The 18,538-nt window shown below is 42.3% G+C and overlaps 1 protein-coding gene across 3 annotated transcripts in view; it reads left to right on the top strand.

The window, feature by feature from the left end:
• Positions 1-18,538, top strand: part of LOC147903119 (tubulin-tyrosine ligase) — a 192,800-nt gene that overhangs the window by 153,070 nt on the left and 21,192 nt on the right. For all 3 annotated transcript variants that reach the window (XM_087374206.1, XM_087374207.1, XM_087374205.1), the window contains 2 exons: positions 12,105-12,179; positions 12,280-12,349. In XM_087374206.1, the coding sequence (XP_087230332.1) occupies positions 12,105-12,179; positions 12,280-12,349 (145 nt within the window). The remainder of the gene's footprint in view (positions 1-12,104; positions 12,180-12,279; positions 12,350-18,538) is intronic.

Below are 18,538 nucleotides of genomic sequence, written 5' to 3'. Positions count from 1 at the left end.
CTTATTTAAAGCCCTGTAGTCAATACACATTCTCCAAGATCCATCCTTCTTTAGCACTAGTAGGACAAGAGAACAATATGGAGAAGAGCTTGGCTGAATCAGCCCCTTTTGTAGCAATTCATTCACCTGGCTCATGATCTCCTTCTGTTGTGCTGCACTAACTCTGACGTGGTCAGTTCGATTGAGAGCTGCTAGGAATTATGTCAATGGTGTGATCTTCTGGCCTTTCAGGAGTAACTCCTCTGGAAGATCATCTGAGAAACAATCTTGAAACTGAAATAAAAACTCAGTTTGCTGTTTTTCCAGCTTGGATAAATTAGATTCATCCTCTATTGGTTCCTTTTCTTTTACAAATATCAAGTACGCTGAAAGATGCTTGAGGAAATGGCTTGTTACGCTCTAGCCGAGGTAGCATGACCTCGGAAGAATCAATCGACATTTCCCTTAAGAATCTACGTTTGTAATATATTTGTTTGCGCTTCATGTAAATGATTAGGAGGGAATGAATGTCAAGGTCCTAGGTGAGGGCTGATAGCACCGGACTAGAGCTCTCACGCTTCAACGGGAATTGGCTGGGTGGAATTTAGTTGGTGCTACTCCCGTGATCTGCAGTAGTAAAGTAGGAAATGTATGTGTCATTTGGTATCAGAGCTCAAGTGGACGAGGGGATTATGTATGAAGTGGTTAGCGTTCAGGCTGGGCGGCAAGAGCACACGGATGGCTGAATTCACCAAGCTATGAAATTCGTGACAGACAGGGATCAATGGCAGTCTTGCGGGATGGCCAATAGTGAAGCCCTTTGACGCGATAAGCGGTGTTGCGCGTGAATCACAAGCGTGGGCGAATATTTGGGTCTCAGCATCGATGCTCTCCTGGCCTACGCAAATAGCTTGGAATTAAAATTTAGCTCACTCCTACACGAACCAACGGATAGAGTAGCCGCCTTTTGCAAGCTGTTCTTCCGTTGGCTAATTTACAAAGAGATCGACCGGAACCTCCTGATCGCTATGAAGCTACATGGTTCAACAAAGGCACCATAGAACAGATTTGGTTCGGTCGATGAGTTGTCTACGTGACCTTGGAGGGCTATGACTGTGAGCCCGTTAGGGAAGCAGGTCGAAAATTATTACGAGCCAGTCAACCACGTAGCCAGAGAGCGTAGGCGCGGGATATGCGATGGTTGATAAGCCACACAAATTTTGGGACGGTCAGTGAAAAAAGCAAAAAGATCGTTAGTGGTCACGTAACTAGCCCGTAGGCTGAGACAGATTCCGAACAGAGAGCAACGCTTTGGCAGAAGAAGCAAAAGATCGTATCATTTGTTACGCGGAGGCTGCAGGCTTCGGGACATCTACGCTACGTGAAGACTGCAGGGGTATTAAATCGGGTGGCAGGAGCGAATAACCAGGGAGCTTTCTTTGGCATTCGTCAATTCTGTTTTTTTTTTCCCGACCTTAGTCTTTGTTGATGCTCCGCTTGCATGAAGAGAGTCTCGTGAATGTTTAATCTGCATGAAGGTTCGATGCCATAACAAGGTACATAGCAGACTTGGGATTTTTTTTAACTTCTTAAAATTCCTGTGGGCAATCTGGGAGACTATGCTTGTGCATATGCCTTTGTGGTAAAGTCAGTTTATTTACAGGAATTTCCCTAGTATAGGGAAAAGCGGTATTTAGGTTATGCCTGTGTCAAATGTCTAGTCAGTGTGCATGTGGGATTGCAGGTATTCCCTAGAATAGGGAATTGTGTTAGATTGCAGGTATTCCCTAGTATAGGGAATTGTGTCGGTTTGTAAATACAGTGTCCTAGCGGTGTTTATTTATTTCAAAAAAAAAAAACCAAAACACCCATTGACCTGAATGGAAGCAGAAGAAGGAGCTTCCAGGATGGACCCTGTAGAGTCAGGAGACGGGCCGACCTAGCAGGTGTCGCGCCCAGCAGCTCACACCTTATCTGGCAGGATTGCATTACTTGAGGATGCCTTGCAGCAATTATTAGCGCAACAGTTACAAGCAAATGCAGGGCAGTCTGAACTTAGAAGAGTGATACATAGCATGTCTGCCAGACATTCTCGAGATGAGAAAGGAAAGGCTCCAATGGAACCGGAGTCTAGTGTCCATACGGTCGAGCCTAGAAAGGCTAAAGTACCTAATATTGCCAATTATAGGCCGAAAAAGTATTCTGGTCAGATGAATGACCGTAGTTCTGATGTCATTGAGATTTGGTTACACAAATGGGATGAGGTGTTCGCCATATGTGAAATCAAAAATGATATCAAGAAAATCCGCGAGGCCACTCACATGTTTAGTGAGGCAGCGGATCGGTGGTGGATTAAACAAGAGAAAGATGGTATTGCATCCACTACCTGGAAGGGGTTTAAAAGGGATTTTAGGAAACACTTCTTACCTCCTGACAAAGCATCTTGAGCTTGGGATCAGTATAGAAACCTTCGTCAGAGAAATTTGTCAGTGGCAGAATACACTGATAAGTTTCGAGAGAGCGTAATGAAGGTTGATGAACCCCTACCTCAATCAATCCAAGTGAAAGATTTCATATTTGGATTGAATGATCGGATTAAAATGGAAGTTCGGGCTAAGTATGCGAACACGTTGGATGATAAAATAGCCATAGCCCTGAACTATAAAGATGCCAAGGGCAGCAGGCCAAGTGGGTTTGTGCAGGTCGGAACCCAGTATGGGTACCAGAAGAGATCTGGGTTTAAGAAGAAGTGGATTAGTAAAGGGAGTGGTTCTCAGCCGAGTGGTCAAGCCAAGCAGGCGAAACCAGCTGAAACTCCTAAATTAAGTATCAACATTGGAGTGAAGAGGAAAGTAACACCAATGGCAGCCCGGGCTTGGTCAAAGTCTCCCTTAAACCCAGAGCAAAGAGAAAAAGCGAGGAGAGAAGGCTTGTGTTTTGGTTGCCTTCAGCCTCATCAGTGGAAGGATTGTCCACGAAATAAGGATCGTCGGATGGCTGAGATGGTAGTCTCAGAATGCGACGTGGAAATGGAGGGAAGTCCCAGAGCGGAACCTCAGCTAGCGGGATTTTCTCAGAGGTCAGTACCTTGTTTGTTATGTATGTCTGTTGCTAAGCTAGTAACGAGTGCACGTAATAACATCCTATCCAGGCCCGCAGCAACGGGGTATACAACCTTTAATGATACGGAGTTAATTAAGATGAAACGGCAAGTGGCCCATCATAATGTCATTGTGTTGTTTGACTCGGCATCAACACACAATGTGATTAACTCCAAGCTCGTGAAGAGGCTGAAGTTAAAGACTAGCCCACTGACTATGCATATACAGTCAGGATGGCAGATGGAAGTTGAACTGAAGTATGGGACCAAAGGGTTACCCAGCTGGAGCTTTGTATTCAGGACTATGCTGAGAAGCTTGATTTTGAAATGACTAAGCTTGCTCATGCAGATATAGCCGTGGGTATGGCGTGGCATTCTAGGAAGAATCCAACCATTGATTGGACAAAGCACGTATATCAATTCAAGATGAATGATGTGCTTTATGTATTACGAGTTGAGAAAGATGTATCTCAGGGACCGTTGGTTTCCATGATGGAAATCCGAAAAGCTCAAGAAGAGTTTTTATTCCTTTGTATAGCATCGGTAGAGCCGGTTGATGATTCTTCGGCTAGCACTGATGTTGTGCAAAGTGGTGAGATGGCCAAGTTGGCTAATCTTATAGCAGAGGAGTTCTCTGACTGTTTTAGGGATGAACTACCTTATGGGTTACCTCCAGAGCGGAATGTTCAGCATAAGATTGAACTGATCCCGAGGGCAGAAGCTATAAATAGACCTCCCTATAGAATGAGTTTTACTGAAGAGGCGGAGGTGCGTAGACAACTGGAAGAATATCTCAAGTTGGGGCAGATTCAACCAAGTTTCTCACCTTTTGCTTCGCCAGTGATATTAAAGAGGAAAAAGGATGATACGTTTCGCCTCTGTATAGATTACAGAGCATTGAATAATATCATTGTTAAGCACAGGTATCGGATGGCTCGGATTGATGATTTGTTGGATGCATTACATGGAGCCGTGCTTTTCAGTAAGATAGATCTTAAGTGTGGCTACCGTCAGATCCGGATTAGAGCCGAAAATGTGCATAAAACCGCTTTCAGAAGCAGGTTTGGTCATTATGAGTTTTTGGTAATGCCCTTTGGACTTACCAATGCTCCAGCTACATTCGTCATGCTTATGAACGATTTACTACGTCCATATATCGGAAAGTTTGTAGTACATTTTATTAACGATATTCTAGTGTTCAGTAAAAGTATTACTGAGCATCGTGAACACTTAAGAATAGTGTTCAGTACTTTGAGGAAAGCCAGTCTTTATGTAAATAAAAAGAAAACTATACTATGTATGGTTAGGCTTGAATATTTAGGATTCATAATTACTCCAGAGGGGGTAGAAATGGATCCAAAGAAAGTGGCTGCGATACTGACTTGGCCAATCCCTCAGAGTTTGACCGCTTTGCGATCATTCTTGGGATTTGTCCAATTTTATAGAAGACATATCAAAGGATATTCCAAAATAGTATCGCCATTGACTGATCTGACCTCAGATAAAGTACCTTTTATATGGGGACAGAATCAACAAGAAAGTTTTAACACCATAAAACAAGCTGTGGTCACAGGATCGGTGTTAAAAATAGTTGATCCCCAGAAACCGTTGTTCCTGGAAACCGATGCAAGTGGCATTGCGGTAGGAGCAGTTCTCCTTCAAGAGGGAAGGCCAGTAGCCTTTGAAAGCAAGAAGCTTTCTCCCTCTCAAAGGAATTGACCAACTCATGAATTGGAGTTGTATGCTGTTATCCATGCTTTGAAAACATGGAGGCATTATTTGTATGGTTCAGTGTTTTATGTGGATGCGGATCAGGATACTCTGAAACATATTTGTAAACAGCCTGACTTGAGGGGCCGCCAAGCTAGGTGGGCAGAGCTCATGCAGGAGTTTAATTTGACGATTCGGTACCGAAGAGGGAAGGATAATAAGGTTGCTGATGCATTGTCTCGCATTATGCATAATATGAGTTTCACGATATTAGAGAGTGCTCTAATGACCGAGATTAGAGAAACTCAAAAGGTGGACGAGTTTGTCCAGAGTCTATGCCCTAAAGCTCATGTATTTGGACCCGGGGAAGAAAAGGATGACCTGGCATCCAGAAAAGACCAAACATATGCAAGATATACCATAAGGAATGGTATGCTGAAAAGAAATGACAAGTTTGTAGTACCTAGTCAGAATGATCTTTGGCAGAGAGTCATTCGACAGTGCCATGATAGCTTATGTGCGGGACACCCAGGAGTCGAGAAGACATATGATCTCGTGAAGCGAGATTTCTTTTGGCCAAATATGAAAAAGCATATTCATGAATATGTGGCACGTTGTTTTTCGTGTCAAGTAAGTAAGGCAGAACGGGTGAAGCCACCCGGACTTTCACAACCCTTGGAAATACCACTAGGTAGGTGAGAGAGCATTTCCATGGACTTTATTGTAGGTCTGCCTACAACACTAGGGGGATATGATTCTATCCTTGTAGTGGTTGATCGTCTTACCAAGATGGCTCACTTCATTCCAATTAGAGAGTCTGTTAGTGCCCCACAAGTAGCAGATTTGTTTATTAGACATATATTTTGTTTGCATGGATTACCCAAATCCATAGTGTCAGACAGGGATGTCAACTTTACCGGTCATTTTTGGACTGCGGTGTTTGAGACACTAAGGAATGAGTTGAAAATGAGTAGTGGGGATCATCCAGAAATGGATGGTCAGACGGAAAGAATCAACCAAATTTTAGAGGATATGCTTAGAGCATATGTGTCATCGAGGCAACATACATGGGACAAGTGGTTGCCATTGTTAGAGTTTGCCTACAATGATAGAAAACATTCCTCTCAGTCCTTTTGAGCTGAACTATGGTTATAGACCAGCGAATCCAACTATAGTTGGAATACCTCAGAAAGTGCCTAGTGCCGCGAACTTTGTGGTTCAGTTGCGGGAGATGCTAGCACTTGCGAGAGCTAACATCCGCCAAGCTATGGATAGAGCTAAGGCGTATGCGGATGAAAACCAATCCACTAGAGAATTTAAGGAAGGAGAAAAAGTTTTTCTCAAAGTTCCTTCTCACTCTTAAGTCTTTAACTGCAGGAGAGTGTGCTAAGTTATCACCTCGATATTGTGGACCATGGTTAATTCTAAAAAGAATAGGCAATGTAGCCTATAAATTAGAATTGCCACAGGGTTGTAAGGTGCACCCAGTGTTTCATGTTTCTCGTTTAAAGAAATTTTTGCATACAGGTGACTCACTAATCAAGGGTGTTGTTTTGTTTCAGGAGATAGAGGATAATGCAAGATGCAAACCAACGTGAATCCTGGATCAAGGAACAATGCAAGTACGCAATCAGAAGATACCCACAGTGTTGGTTGCATGGCATGGTTTACCTCTATCAGAAGCTACCTGGGAATCCGTATACCAGTTACAAAGAGTATTCCCAGACTTTATCATCGAGGACGCTGATGCCTGAAGAGGGAAGGAATGTTATGCTCAAGTCGAGGTAACATGACCTCGGAAGGGTCAGTCGGCATTTTCCTTTAAAGGATCAATGTTTGTATTATATTTGTTTGGGCTTCATGTAAATGATAAAAAAGGAATCAAGGTCGAGGTCCTTGGTGAGGGTGACATGGCACTAGACTAGGTGGATCTAAGGCTAAGGGACCTAAATGCATGAAATGTGCCAAGGGGCAAATGGTTTTAATGATATCCAAAGAGAGGGGTAAATGATGCATTAAGGAGGGGCCCTAAAATGAAGACATGTGGCATACTAGATCCATCTAGGGAATTTTGGGGCTTGGTGGAAATTTTGTAAGCAAGAGCTTGAATGTAACGATTCCCAGGAGAGTGAGAGCTTACTAGGTTGGCTGGGAGGACAATCCTTGTGCATGTGCCCGTGACAAGGTGGAAAGGCTAGGAGTTAGCAGTTCTGGATGTGTCAGTTCCCCCCTCTTTTTTGGGATAGATAGGCAGCCTGTCATGTGGAATGGCAACATACTTGATGATCATGGAAGACCTCTTGGTGCTTCTCATTATATGCAGTGCTTTGGATTGGAGAGAGGTCCCGCTTGTTGTTTGGGTTCTTGAAAGGATTTCAAAAACCTTCCAGATGAGTGTATATTTTAAATACTAAGTCACCTTAGAGGAAGTGAAAGGAGTGCCACCGCGGGAGGGCGGGGGGTGGGGGGGAGGGGGGAGAGCAGAGAGGGGGAGGGGGGTGGTAGAGAGAGGGGGGGAAGAGAGAAGCGGGAGGGGGATTGTAGAGAGAGAGGGAGGGTGGTAGAGAGAGGGGAGGAAGAGAGAAGAGGGAGGGGGATGGTAGAGAGAGAGAGAGAGAGAGAAGAAGAAGAAGAAGAATGTATTACCGTCCTCTGGGGGCCGAGAAACCGACCCATGGGACCCATGAAAATCACAATACAAGTGTCTCCCTTCTTTTATGGAAGGGGTAGGAAAACAACTATTCTGAAATACATTGAGTAATACAACATTCCCGATATTGAAGAATCTTGGCAATAAAATTGCCCAGAGTGGCTATATGGGTATGTGAAAGCAAGCTTGCGAGGGTGTCGTGTTCCTTTGTAATGTTGTTAAAGTCCCTCCTTATGCATGCATATCGTGGGCATGTAAGGAGGACATGTGCCTCTGTCTCTACTTGTTCTTGGTCACATAACTTGCAAAATCTTTGTTCCCTTGAGACATCTCCCCAAGCACCTTTCTCTACCTCCAAAGTGTGTGATCGGGTGCGGATGAGTGCAATACTTCTTCTTGCATTTGCAGGTATGGGTATAGTTATGTACTTTTGTGCATTATCTTCCTCCTTGGAGTAGGTGTCCCAATAAATGGGATTGATATGTGTACAATAGAGAGAGAGAGAGAGAGAGAAAGAGAGAGATAAAAGAGAGAGAGTGAGAGAGACAGAGTGAGAGAGAGAGTGAGAGAAAAGAGTGAGAGAAAAGAGAGAGAGAGTGAGAGAGAGAGTGTAAGCAGATTGATGTGGCCATCCCCTTGGAATAGGTGGTTACAGATGACAAGGCTCACCATTTGTCTACTTGGCTTGCGGCTTTTTTTAAGGCATTCTATATAGGTCATAGGACTTCGACGAGGTTCAGACAAGGATGCTTTGGTTTTTTATGTTCATTCTGGTGGCAGGTTAGGCCCATGGATCAGGATATTCTAGGATATTCTTTTGGAAGTTGCTTTTGAGCCTTGTCCGGGCTTGGGTCATATGGCCTTGCACTTGTCTTTTGATTATTCTTGGTATTTCCGTGTGGTGAAACACCCAATCTAGTGTTTCATGGTCTTCTGTCTTCACCTGCCAGATTATACAAAACAAAAGTCTTACTATAACAGATTTGAAAACAATGACCAAAATCAAGTACAAAACAAAAAATGATCATACGCCTAACCACCATATGTGTTTCTCTGACTGCACACTAAAATACTTCGAACTCGCTTCAGTTAATGATGTATCAATTTCTCCATTCATCAATGTAATAGTAACTCTTTCCATTTTCTTTTCCTTTACAATCTCACACTCATCCAGTTTGATAACAAATTTCAAAATGCCTTTGTACTCCTCAAATGTTATTCCATAAAACTCGACCATTCTTCTTTGAAGTTGTTGTAGATCTACAAATATATTGTTCCAAGGATCATACACAGTGGTTCCTTTACCACCATGAAATATTTCTTCAATATGGATATATTGCCCAATAAATTCATCTATACTTTCATTCAAACGACCTCTTATCCTCCACACGGTTGCTGGATTTGGTAGTAAAACTCGTTTAATCCTTTGATCTTTCAAAGTTGAGGATATCGCATGGAAAATCGAACTATATCCCTTTCTGCTAACTCCACTAACATCAAGAGCCTCTTGGATTATAGTGCCATCAACTTGATTATTGGATACAAAGTCCTCTAGGATTGCAGTGTTGAATGGTTGGCCCTAGGTCCAGAACAGCACCTACTTGTCCGCGTTGCCTTTCGGTTGAGGAGTCCATTCAGCATGGCCTATGGGATTGCAGACATATGAGGATTACCAAGAAGGGGATTGCTAGTCTTTTGAGCACTTTCGCTCCTTCCCCCTTCTTTATGACTTTGGGCTCTATGGTTTGGCTCTCTCTTTAGGGCCCGAGGCCTTTTATGAGAAGCATGACTCTTCTTCGTCTCTTTCATCTTGACGGCATCTAATTGAATCATGCTCTTTGGATGACATGCCACACTCTCTTCAAAGACTTGCACATGCCTTAGTGGATACTTGTTGAAGATTTTGGCAAGCATTTCAGCATGCTGCGTGGCATATCTAGGGATCTGTATGCATAGAGGCTTTGGATGGATCCAAGATCCATCTGCCACACATTCTCAAGGAGTGGATGGGCTCCCCACTTTTATTGGAGTCCAGTGCAAGGTGGAGATGGCATGTTCAGCCTCAACCTAATGAGCATGTTATTTGCCCACTAGGAAATTTGGGTTTTCTCATGCTTTGCATGATTAGACACATTTTGCCCATCTTAGACTAAGCTAAGGGATGAGAGATCATACAAATTTTCAATAGGCTAATAAAAGGACATTTCCTATTTGTTCTCTTGAAATTTGGTTGCTCCTATAGATAATCAAATCCTCATCGAATGAATTTTTGTACTGATGGTACTTCATATACACTTTGTACTATTGAGATGTCTCCATAGGTGCTTGACCCCTAACATTGAGAGGGGAATTGAAGGGCCAATTATAGTGGTAAGGTTATGCAGGTTAATTAATCCTTGGCTTTGACTTTTTTAAAGTGTTAGCATGTATAAGGCAACTCACTTTGTATTTCATTTGTTGATGTCGCATTGTGAAATACACATCTTTGTGTTTTGCTTGCTTCTCTACTCTCTTGCATTCCTCTTTACTTTTATAAGTTCTTGCAAATGAGGCAATCTACTAGAGAGACATGCAATTTTCCATCTGAAGCCTTATGTGTAAGGCTTAGAGTTCAAATTGCACCATTTTATTCAAGGAAATAAGCGACTGAGCAAGATTTTAGTTTCATACTATATTAAAGGCCAATAACGTTTACCAAAGAAAAGGTAGCCGATTTTTTTGAGCCACACTTATGTCCGTATTTGTGATTGCCAAAGGTTTTCTGTGTTTCCTTCAAAGGCAGTGCCAAAGAGTTTTGGTTTTCTTTTTTAGTTCACCCCTACAATACATCATTTGAACATAATGAATGCTTTGATTATATGATGAGGTTTAAAAGAGAACTAGTTTTAACTTTCGTGCATCATATCAAATACTCAAAATAAGGAGTCTACTAATCTAAGATCTATTTTCCCTTTGACTTAAGTCCAAACGTCAATACGCTTCTTGTAACATAAGGGGTCTACCAAATTCCAGCAATTGAAGAACTGAATGATATCTATGCTCGAAACATCACTATCCTTGGAGCTAGGAGCGGGTGGTAAGATGTTGGCAGGAGCAGGAAGAGGGTGAAGAACAAAGCACAATTGCTAGAAATAGATAAAATGAATTGAGAAAAGTACGGACGAGGAGCGAAAAACTGAGAAGCTAGAAAAGGCAATCAAAAGGTAAAATCATTTTTTTATATTTAATTTTGAATTACACCTAAACAAGGTAAGATAAATAGGAAATGAGTAATAGTATTTTAATTAATGTGACAAGTTAATCTTCTTTTAGACTTTTGCCCCCTGACCCCTCTACCCACGGACAAATAAAAGCTAAAATAAGCATTTTATCCTAAGCTTTCTAGGGAAATAACTCATGCTACAACTCAGACCTCACCCAAACTGAAACCAATGTCTTGATGTGCACTATGTATGCACATGTGAGTGATCAAGGCAATCCTCTAGAATCTAAGAAACACTACAAAAGTGAATGGCTTTGGACATTACATCCGCCTCACAAAATAACTTTAATAAAGAACCTCTTTTTGACCTTGCTTACCAAGCATCATTGCCTAACACACCAGTCTCTGGATGAAGGTGTTAGGAACTAATTGAAGGGTATAAACCTGGAGTGGATACAAAAATGTTGCAAACGTGCGAAAGCATCTTATTCTTGTATCTCATGTTGATAATCTAAGATTAGGTGGAGGGTGATCTGGTACAACTAAAAAAAGCTCTATGGGCTGAAACAATTCCACACTGTGAAAATCCACCTCATGCTGCAATAGCATCCAACATTGCATTACCTATGGTGACTGGCTGAGCAGGTTAGCTGTGTCTATGCTTGCGAAAGGTGCCACCAGCATAGCTGAATGGTGTGACCTCATGGTTAGAACAATAGAAAGTAATATCATTGAAACTGAAGATGACCAATGCATTGAACTTCTTGCCAATGTGTGAAAACCTGAAGCGTGAACTCACACAAAACTCACAATGCAATCAAGAAGCATGTGCGCAAAATTTGTCAATAATAAATAAATGATCCAGAAATGGATAGTGAATAACCATGGAAACAATGGTCTGCTACATTTACAACTAGGAGATTACGGAATTTCAGCACAATGAAGAACTGTCATAACATCATTCTCCGAACTCAAGGAGTAGTGATGTTAAGGCTCGAATCAAAGAAACATATGATGAAAATTCGACATTTTAGTTTTATCATTTGAGATAAATTATAAAATATCTAGTCTGCAATCTGTCTTCATTTGACAAGGAGAGGTTAACCTTGTTTAAAGTGTAGCTCGCATGATGCAAATCCTGTTTCCTTAAGCCTTCAATAAAAGGAAGAAAGAAAGTCTGGTAAATCGCGGCTCCTTGTTTCTCTTTTTTTGCAATTTTCCTCCTTTCTATTGCTGACACCCATGGTGGGTGCAAATCTCTTAAAATCTCCTTCAATTTGCACCCTTGCACAATGCAAATTTCCTCGTTTAGGAGGGAGGCCTTTTAGAGTGTACAGAACTGTAGAAAACATCATGAGGGAGCCTTGTTTCTTAGATTTATTAGAGAAGAGAGCGAAGAAGAAATTCCACTTCTTGAAACTATATAAATGTGATGTACTAAATATAAAATGTCATGGTGGCAGGCAAGGATCTCAAACCACAGGTATACTCTGGAGAGGAACAGTTTCACAGATTATGAGACTCACTTTACAGTTATGGTGAGTACCAGATCAGTGGTTGTCATGCTCTTATTTGACCTGGCGTGTAATTTATATTCCTAACTCTGCATATAATGGTTTTATACTTAATGGGATGCAGAACTATGGTAGAAAATTGGTACATGTCAGCACGCATGACTTTGTTCCGGCTTTTGAGAAGGAACACAAAGGTCAGAAAACTACAATATCAAAAAATGAGCCCTTTCTATCTTGCATGATTCTGGCAAACATGTATTGTATATGTGTCAAACCAATGTCCCTTCTTCTTTTACAGTCGAAAACGTTTCCTACACATTCAGTCGATTTATAGAAGCAAGATGTGTGTATATTTATTTTTCTGTGATTGACATCCCAAAGGAGTTGCTTACTGTGACATCAATGGAAGTTTGAATCAGGTGTCTGAAGCTGTAGTACTTGGCACTTCCATAGCCATTTTAGGGATAGCACCTACCGGTGACAACAAAAATTTGTTTCTCATAAGAAACTATAGTTATAAAAGCAATTGTATGTTTCAACGGACGCCATAAATTTCAGAATAAGAATTGAAGCCTTGCTAATAACGAATTCTGCACAAGACCATAATAGTGGTTAAAATGTGCTGAATGATTCAATTACCCATATCTGTGATGTGTACAATGCACTACAAACCTAGACATAACACTAGGATTTCTGGAGCGTTTTGCTTTTCTTCGAGAAGCTTCTATTGTGTGCAACATCTGAACCTGTACTTGTCAAATCACTAGTTGATAGGAAAATTACATTCATCTGCAGCATGTACAAACCTCATACATCAAAAGCAGCACAAATCTTTGTGTCAAGTACAATAGAGTTGGGAATGCTATGATGAACAATTACATGTTTAATGTATAGAGAAGTTCCATCTATAACAGCTATATTTTTGGTACATGGAATGAAATGAGTTTGCTTGCTAATCCATCAACCATTTTCTGAATCATATGACACCCATGCTGATTACATGGGAATCAGATTTTTGGGCTGAGTCTCCAATACTCCTGGTCTAACAGTAGACTCAGGGCTGTTCATTTGAGGATTGACCAGTTTTACATCAGTGACTGGGCTCTGGACAGAGAAAGTTGCACTTTCACTTCAGCAGATAACATTACGTTCCCATTGTCCTCCTCATCAAGGATTTGGTTAGGACAGTATCATTTTCTAGAGTCAGAATACAGGATTCTGCGTACTTGGATGCAGAGCTTTTAGAGGAGATAGTGGATATCTGGAGCAGCCAGAATTCATTGCCAGAAATGGCTCCATAGGACAGCACTTCACTGCCATCAAGTAGCGAGAAAAGAAAGGAAGGAAGATGTATTAACGTCCGTGGGAGGCCTCGCGGGCCTATGGGACAAAGTGCAAAGTACACCAAAAGGAAAAACTCATACAAGCCTCAATGGGCTGGAGCAAACGGCGTGCTAAGACCCTTGCTTAGTACTTTGCTGAAATAAAGAGCTCAATAGCTCAAGCAAAATCAAGTACAAAACATATGCTATCTGAAATAGTCTGAGAGCTAGAACTCAGAAACCGAAACCCCTTCAAAGGTGAGATTGATGCCCATTTTGGTGATCAATGCCTTGGCATCTGCCATCTGAGCATCACCCACTGGAATGCCTCTAACTAGGACGTTCAGTGATTTGTGGTGTCTCCTTTTCTCCTCTAATTTCAGCCTCTTCACGAGCTTGGAGTTAATCACATTGTGAGTTGACGCTGAGTCAAACAACACAATGACATCATGACTGGCTACTTGCCCTTTCATTTTAATTAACTCCGTATCATTGAAGGCTGTATACCCCGTTGCTGCGGGCTTAGATAGGATGTTATCAGGTGCACTCGTCACTAACTTAGCAACAGATACACATAACAAACAAGGTACTAACCTCTGAGAAGGTCCCGCCAGTTGCATCTGCAAATGTTCCGCACTGGGACTCTCCTGCATTTCTACGTCGCATTCAGATATTATCATATTAGTCGTGCGACGATCTTTATTCAGTGGACAATCCTTCCACTGATGTCGCTGAAGGCAGCCGAAGCACAATCCTTCTTTCCTAGCTTTCTCTTTTTGTTCAGGGGTCAATGAGGACTTTGACCAAGCCCGGGCTGCCATTGGAGTTATTTTCCTTTTCACCCCAACGGTGGTACTTGTTTTTGTTGGTCCCTCAACCGGCTTCACCTGCTTGGTTTGGCCACTTGGCTGCGAGACACTTGTCTTTGAAACCCATTTCCTCTGAAATCCCCCTTTCCTCGGGTGCTCATACTGAGTCCCTACCTGCACAAATCCACCAGACCTACCTCTGGCATCCTCATAGTTCAGGGCTACTGCTATAGATTCATCTAATGTAGTCACATATTTAGCCCGAACTTCCATTTTTATCTTGTCGTTCAGTCCATAGATGTAGTCTTTTAACTGAACCGACATAGGGAGAGGGTCTGTTATTTTCATAACACATTCCCTAAATTTGTCAGTGTACTCTGCCACTGACAAGCTCCTCTGACGAAGATTTCTATAAGCATCCCAAGCTCGGGATTCTTCATCAGGTGGGAGAAAGTGTTTCTTGAATTCAGTTTTGAACCCTTCCCAGGTGGTTGGAGCAACTTGATCCTTCTGTTGCTTTATCCACCATCTATCCGCTGCCTCAATAAACAGGTGTGTGGCCTCGCGGATCTTCTTTAGATCGGATCTAATCTCACAAATGGCGAAGGCTTCTTCCCACTTGTGCAACCAAACCTCGATCACATCAGAGCTGCGCTCGGTCATCCGACCAGCGTACTTCTCCGGTCTATAATTAGCAATATTGGGCACTTTGACCCTAGCGCGCTCTAAGGAATGTACACTGGGCTCTGGCTCTGCTGGAGCTTTGCCCTTGTCAATCCTAGACGGTCTAGCCGACAAGGCTTGCACCATCTCCCTAATCTCATTTTGACCAGCATTCACCTGAAGCTGCTGGTTCATAATCTGCTGTAAAGCATCCTCTAATATTGAGATCCTACCAATCAATGTAGGTGCTGCGTGATGTGACATCTGTTGTGTAGATTGAGCTCTAGACTCACTAGGATTCACCCTTGAACTCTGCCCTTCTGGTTCCATTTTGTTGAAAGGGAAATATATTTTTTTTTCTTTTTTTTTTTTCACTCTTACTTTTCTGTTTTTTTTTTTTTTTTTTAAAATATAAACTGCCAACAAAAAACTGGAAAGCGATATAAAAACTGTGCTCCCTGGGATTCTTCGGACTCGATGTGCTCTCTCGAATTCCGCAACGGCTGTCTCCCCAATTCTGCAAGCAGCCTTTGATTTCTTGTAGACCAGCCCCACACGAGCTCAAACAAGAGAAGCCCAGGAAGAAATCACGAATGTGCGCAGCCTCGTATCTTTGCAAAATTGGATGCAAAGTAAGTAAGGTACACGCCACACTGTAGGAAAGATTTGCCAAATCTCCTCATTTGCACGCACTTGCCGCTTTATTCAAGCATAGCGGCGCTCTACCTTGTCCAGCCGTTCCGCTTTATCTCACACCGTTCCGCATGAATCACAATTTTCCACCGAATAACCGGTTCATTCGTTGAACAGGCTGTAACTTCCTTCCCTTACCAACCGTCAAACCGATTTATTCTTCTTCAACTGTTAATCGCCTTTCGCGACTAATTCCCAGCCAATATATTTCAATTGACGCGTCACGATCAGCCCACTTTTCGTTCGACCGTCGAACCACCTGCGCTGTCCTAAGCTTAGCCGTCCGTTGATTAAAGTCCTTCGTAGACCACGGTGGCCATTCCACGACTCAGCACGTCACTAGGCGACTCGTCAGCGACGGCTTTTCGCGACGTCCCTACCAACTTCCGTCGGTTTCTTCATCAACGCTTCACGGGCAGCCAACGATCCACCCCTGATCTTTTTCTTGCCTAATGCTCTGATACCAAAATGTCAAACAGCTTCCAATCATCTATTCCTACACTAGCGCAGTCACGGGCGATGGCAAGTTATTAATCCACCCAGCCAAATTCACAAGGAAGGATTCGTCTGATTACGTATCTTTCTTCTTGATTATTCCTCATCCTTATCCTTGAGACCCCAATCTCCCTAGATAGTTCCTGGCCACATGTCACATTTTAGGCCCTTACTTAGATGCATCCTTTTTCACCCCTCTCTTGGAGTTCCCTTTTAAAACAATTGCCCCTTGGCAATTTACATATTAGATGCACCTAGGCCCTAGCCCTATTAGAACTATCTAGTCAATGCCATTACGCCCTCACCTAGGACCTTGGCAGTTACTTCTCTTGACCATTTAATTACGCACATTAATTATTACAAAAGTTGGCCATCTAAGAGAAAATGCCCACCGATCTATCCGAGGTCATGCTATCTCGGCTAGAGCATAACAAGAATTTAACCCTCTTCTATGGTGATCAGGGCTCACTTACCATGCATGCTTACACGAATAGTGACTAGGCAGGATGTTCCGACACCAGAGTGTCACATACTGGCAATTGTTTTTTGCTTGGCAATTCATGTATCTCTTGGCTTAGCAAGAAGCAACCAACAGTTGCCACATCTAGCTGTGAGGCTGAGTATAGGGCAGCTTTCACCGCTACAGTAGAGTGTGTTTGGCTTCGACAGGTACTTACAAATCTTGGTATTTGCCAGACATCCTCCACTATGGTCTACACTGACAGCCAGAGTGCCTTAGCCATTGTGTGTAACCCAGTGTTTCATGCGCGTATCAAGCACATTGAAGTTCATTATTATTATGTTTGAGCGCAGTTGTCAGCAGGAGACATAGAGTTGTCCTATCTTTCCACAGAGGACAACATAGCAGATGTGTTTACAAAGGCACTTCCTCGTCCCAAGTTCGAAGTCTTCCGCCAAGCTTTACACTTGGTTCCCTTTGTTACGTGATCTAACATACCTTGTACATTCATAGGTGGTTATATCCTTTTGGATGAACATGCGTCACCATGATCAGAAAATACCAGGTATTCTGAGACGTTTCCATAATACTTCAGCCCATATCATGGAGGGGGGTTTGTAGGCCATCTTCTCTCAGTTCTAGTGATGTCCTATGGGCCCTGGTATGTGCCTTGTAGGCATAGGTATAGGCACTTAGTTTATTTTGTGCCTTTTATGCCACACAGGACACTTAGTCCTATGTGACACCTAGGACACTTAGTCCTAGGATCTAGGTACATGTACTATGTACTTCTTTTTCATAACACTAGTTGACGTGACGGTTGTTCATCTATCGACTCTCTGTACCTTGCACTCTCTCTTTCGTTTAACGATCCTACCCAAAAATTTTGGCCTCAATTGCTTTGTGACACAAAGGTGACCATGCATCATAAGAAAGCCATCTCTGAGAGTAAAATGCGCATGACACTGACCATTAGACAACGGATCATAAATCCTTGTAAAATTCTCATCATGTGCATATTGATCCTTTATTGCATCCAACCCATGGTGGTATGTAATGGATACTGATGATTCCTTAGGTTTCTTTGACAATGCATCAGCCACAACATTCTTTTTACCCTCAACATGCACTATATGGAAGTGAAACATGGATAAGAAATTCACCCAATGCATATGCTTCTCGGACAACTGAGACTGAGCAAGGAAATATCTCAAGGACTAGTGATCTGTCTATGCAGTGAAATCAGCCCCAAGAAAGTAATGCTTCCATATAAAAAGAGCATGAATCACAGCCAACATCCCTCTCTCATAAATCCCCAAACTCCTCTCAACAGCTTGCAAAATTCTACTCTCATAGGCAATGACTTGTCCATTCTGCATGATAACTATCCCAAGGCCGTTCTTTCCACATGCATCACACTGGATAGCAAAAGCTTTCCAGAGATCTTGCAAGATCAACATTGGATCCAATGTAAGCTTCTCTCTCAGCATTGCAAATGCTGCAATTTCTTCTTCAACCCATCTAAAAGGCTTTCACTTTTTCTGCAATGCATAAAGGGGTGAAGCAATCTCAGCAAAATGACGTATGAACGGTTTATAGTAGGAGCATAGACCCAAAAAGCTTCCTGCATTATGCAAATTTCTCAACTAGGGCCAATTGTGGATGCCCTTTGTCTTAGTAGGATCCATCCTTGGAGACAATGTGTCCCAAATAGTGAATCTCAGGCATAAAGAACTTTTAATGACCAACCTATGCTTCCTAAGTTCTGCAAACTCGATTGCCAAAATGCTCCTTATGCTCTGCCTCATCCTTTGAGTATCAATCATATCATCAAAGAAAGTGCCCACAAAAGATCTTTATCCCCAAAAGATTCTATTTATTATTCGGTTAAAGGTGGCAGGAGCATTCGTGAGTCCAAATGGCATAACTAAGAACTCATAC

The sequence above is a fragment of the Dipteris shenzhenensis genome, chromosome 4 (assembly GCF_047967505.1).
Source record: "Dipteris shenzhenensis isolate YYH24624 ecotype China chromosome 4, Dip_SZ_1.0, whole genome shotgun sequence".
Classification (NCBI taxonomy): domain Eukaryota; kingdom Viridiplantae; phylum Streptophyta; class Polypodiopsida; order Gleicheniales; family Dipteridaceae; genus Dipteris; species Dipteris shenzhenensis.
Note: the sequence above shows the minus strand (reverse complement) of the source record. Positions and strands in the feature narration are given on the sequence as shown.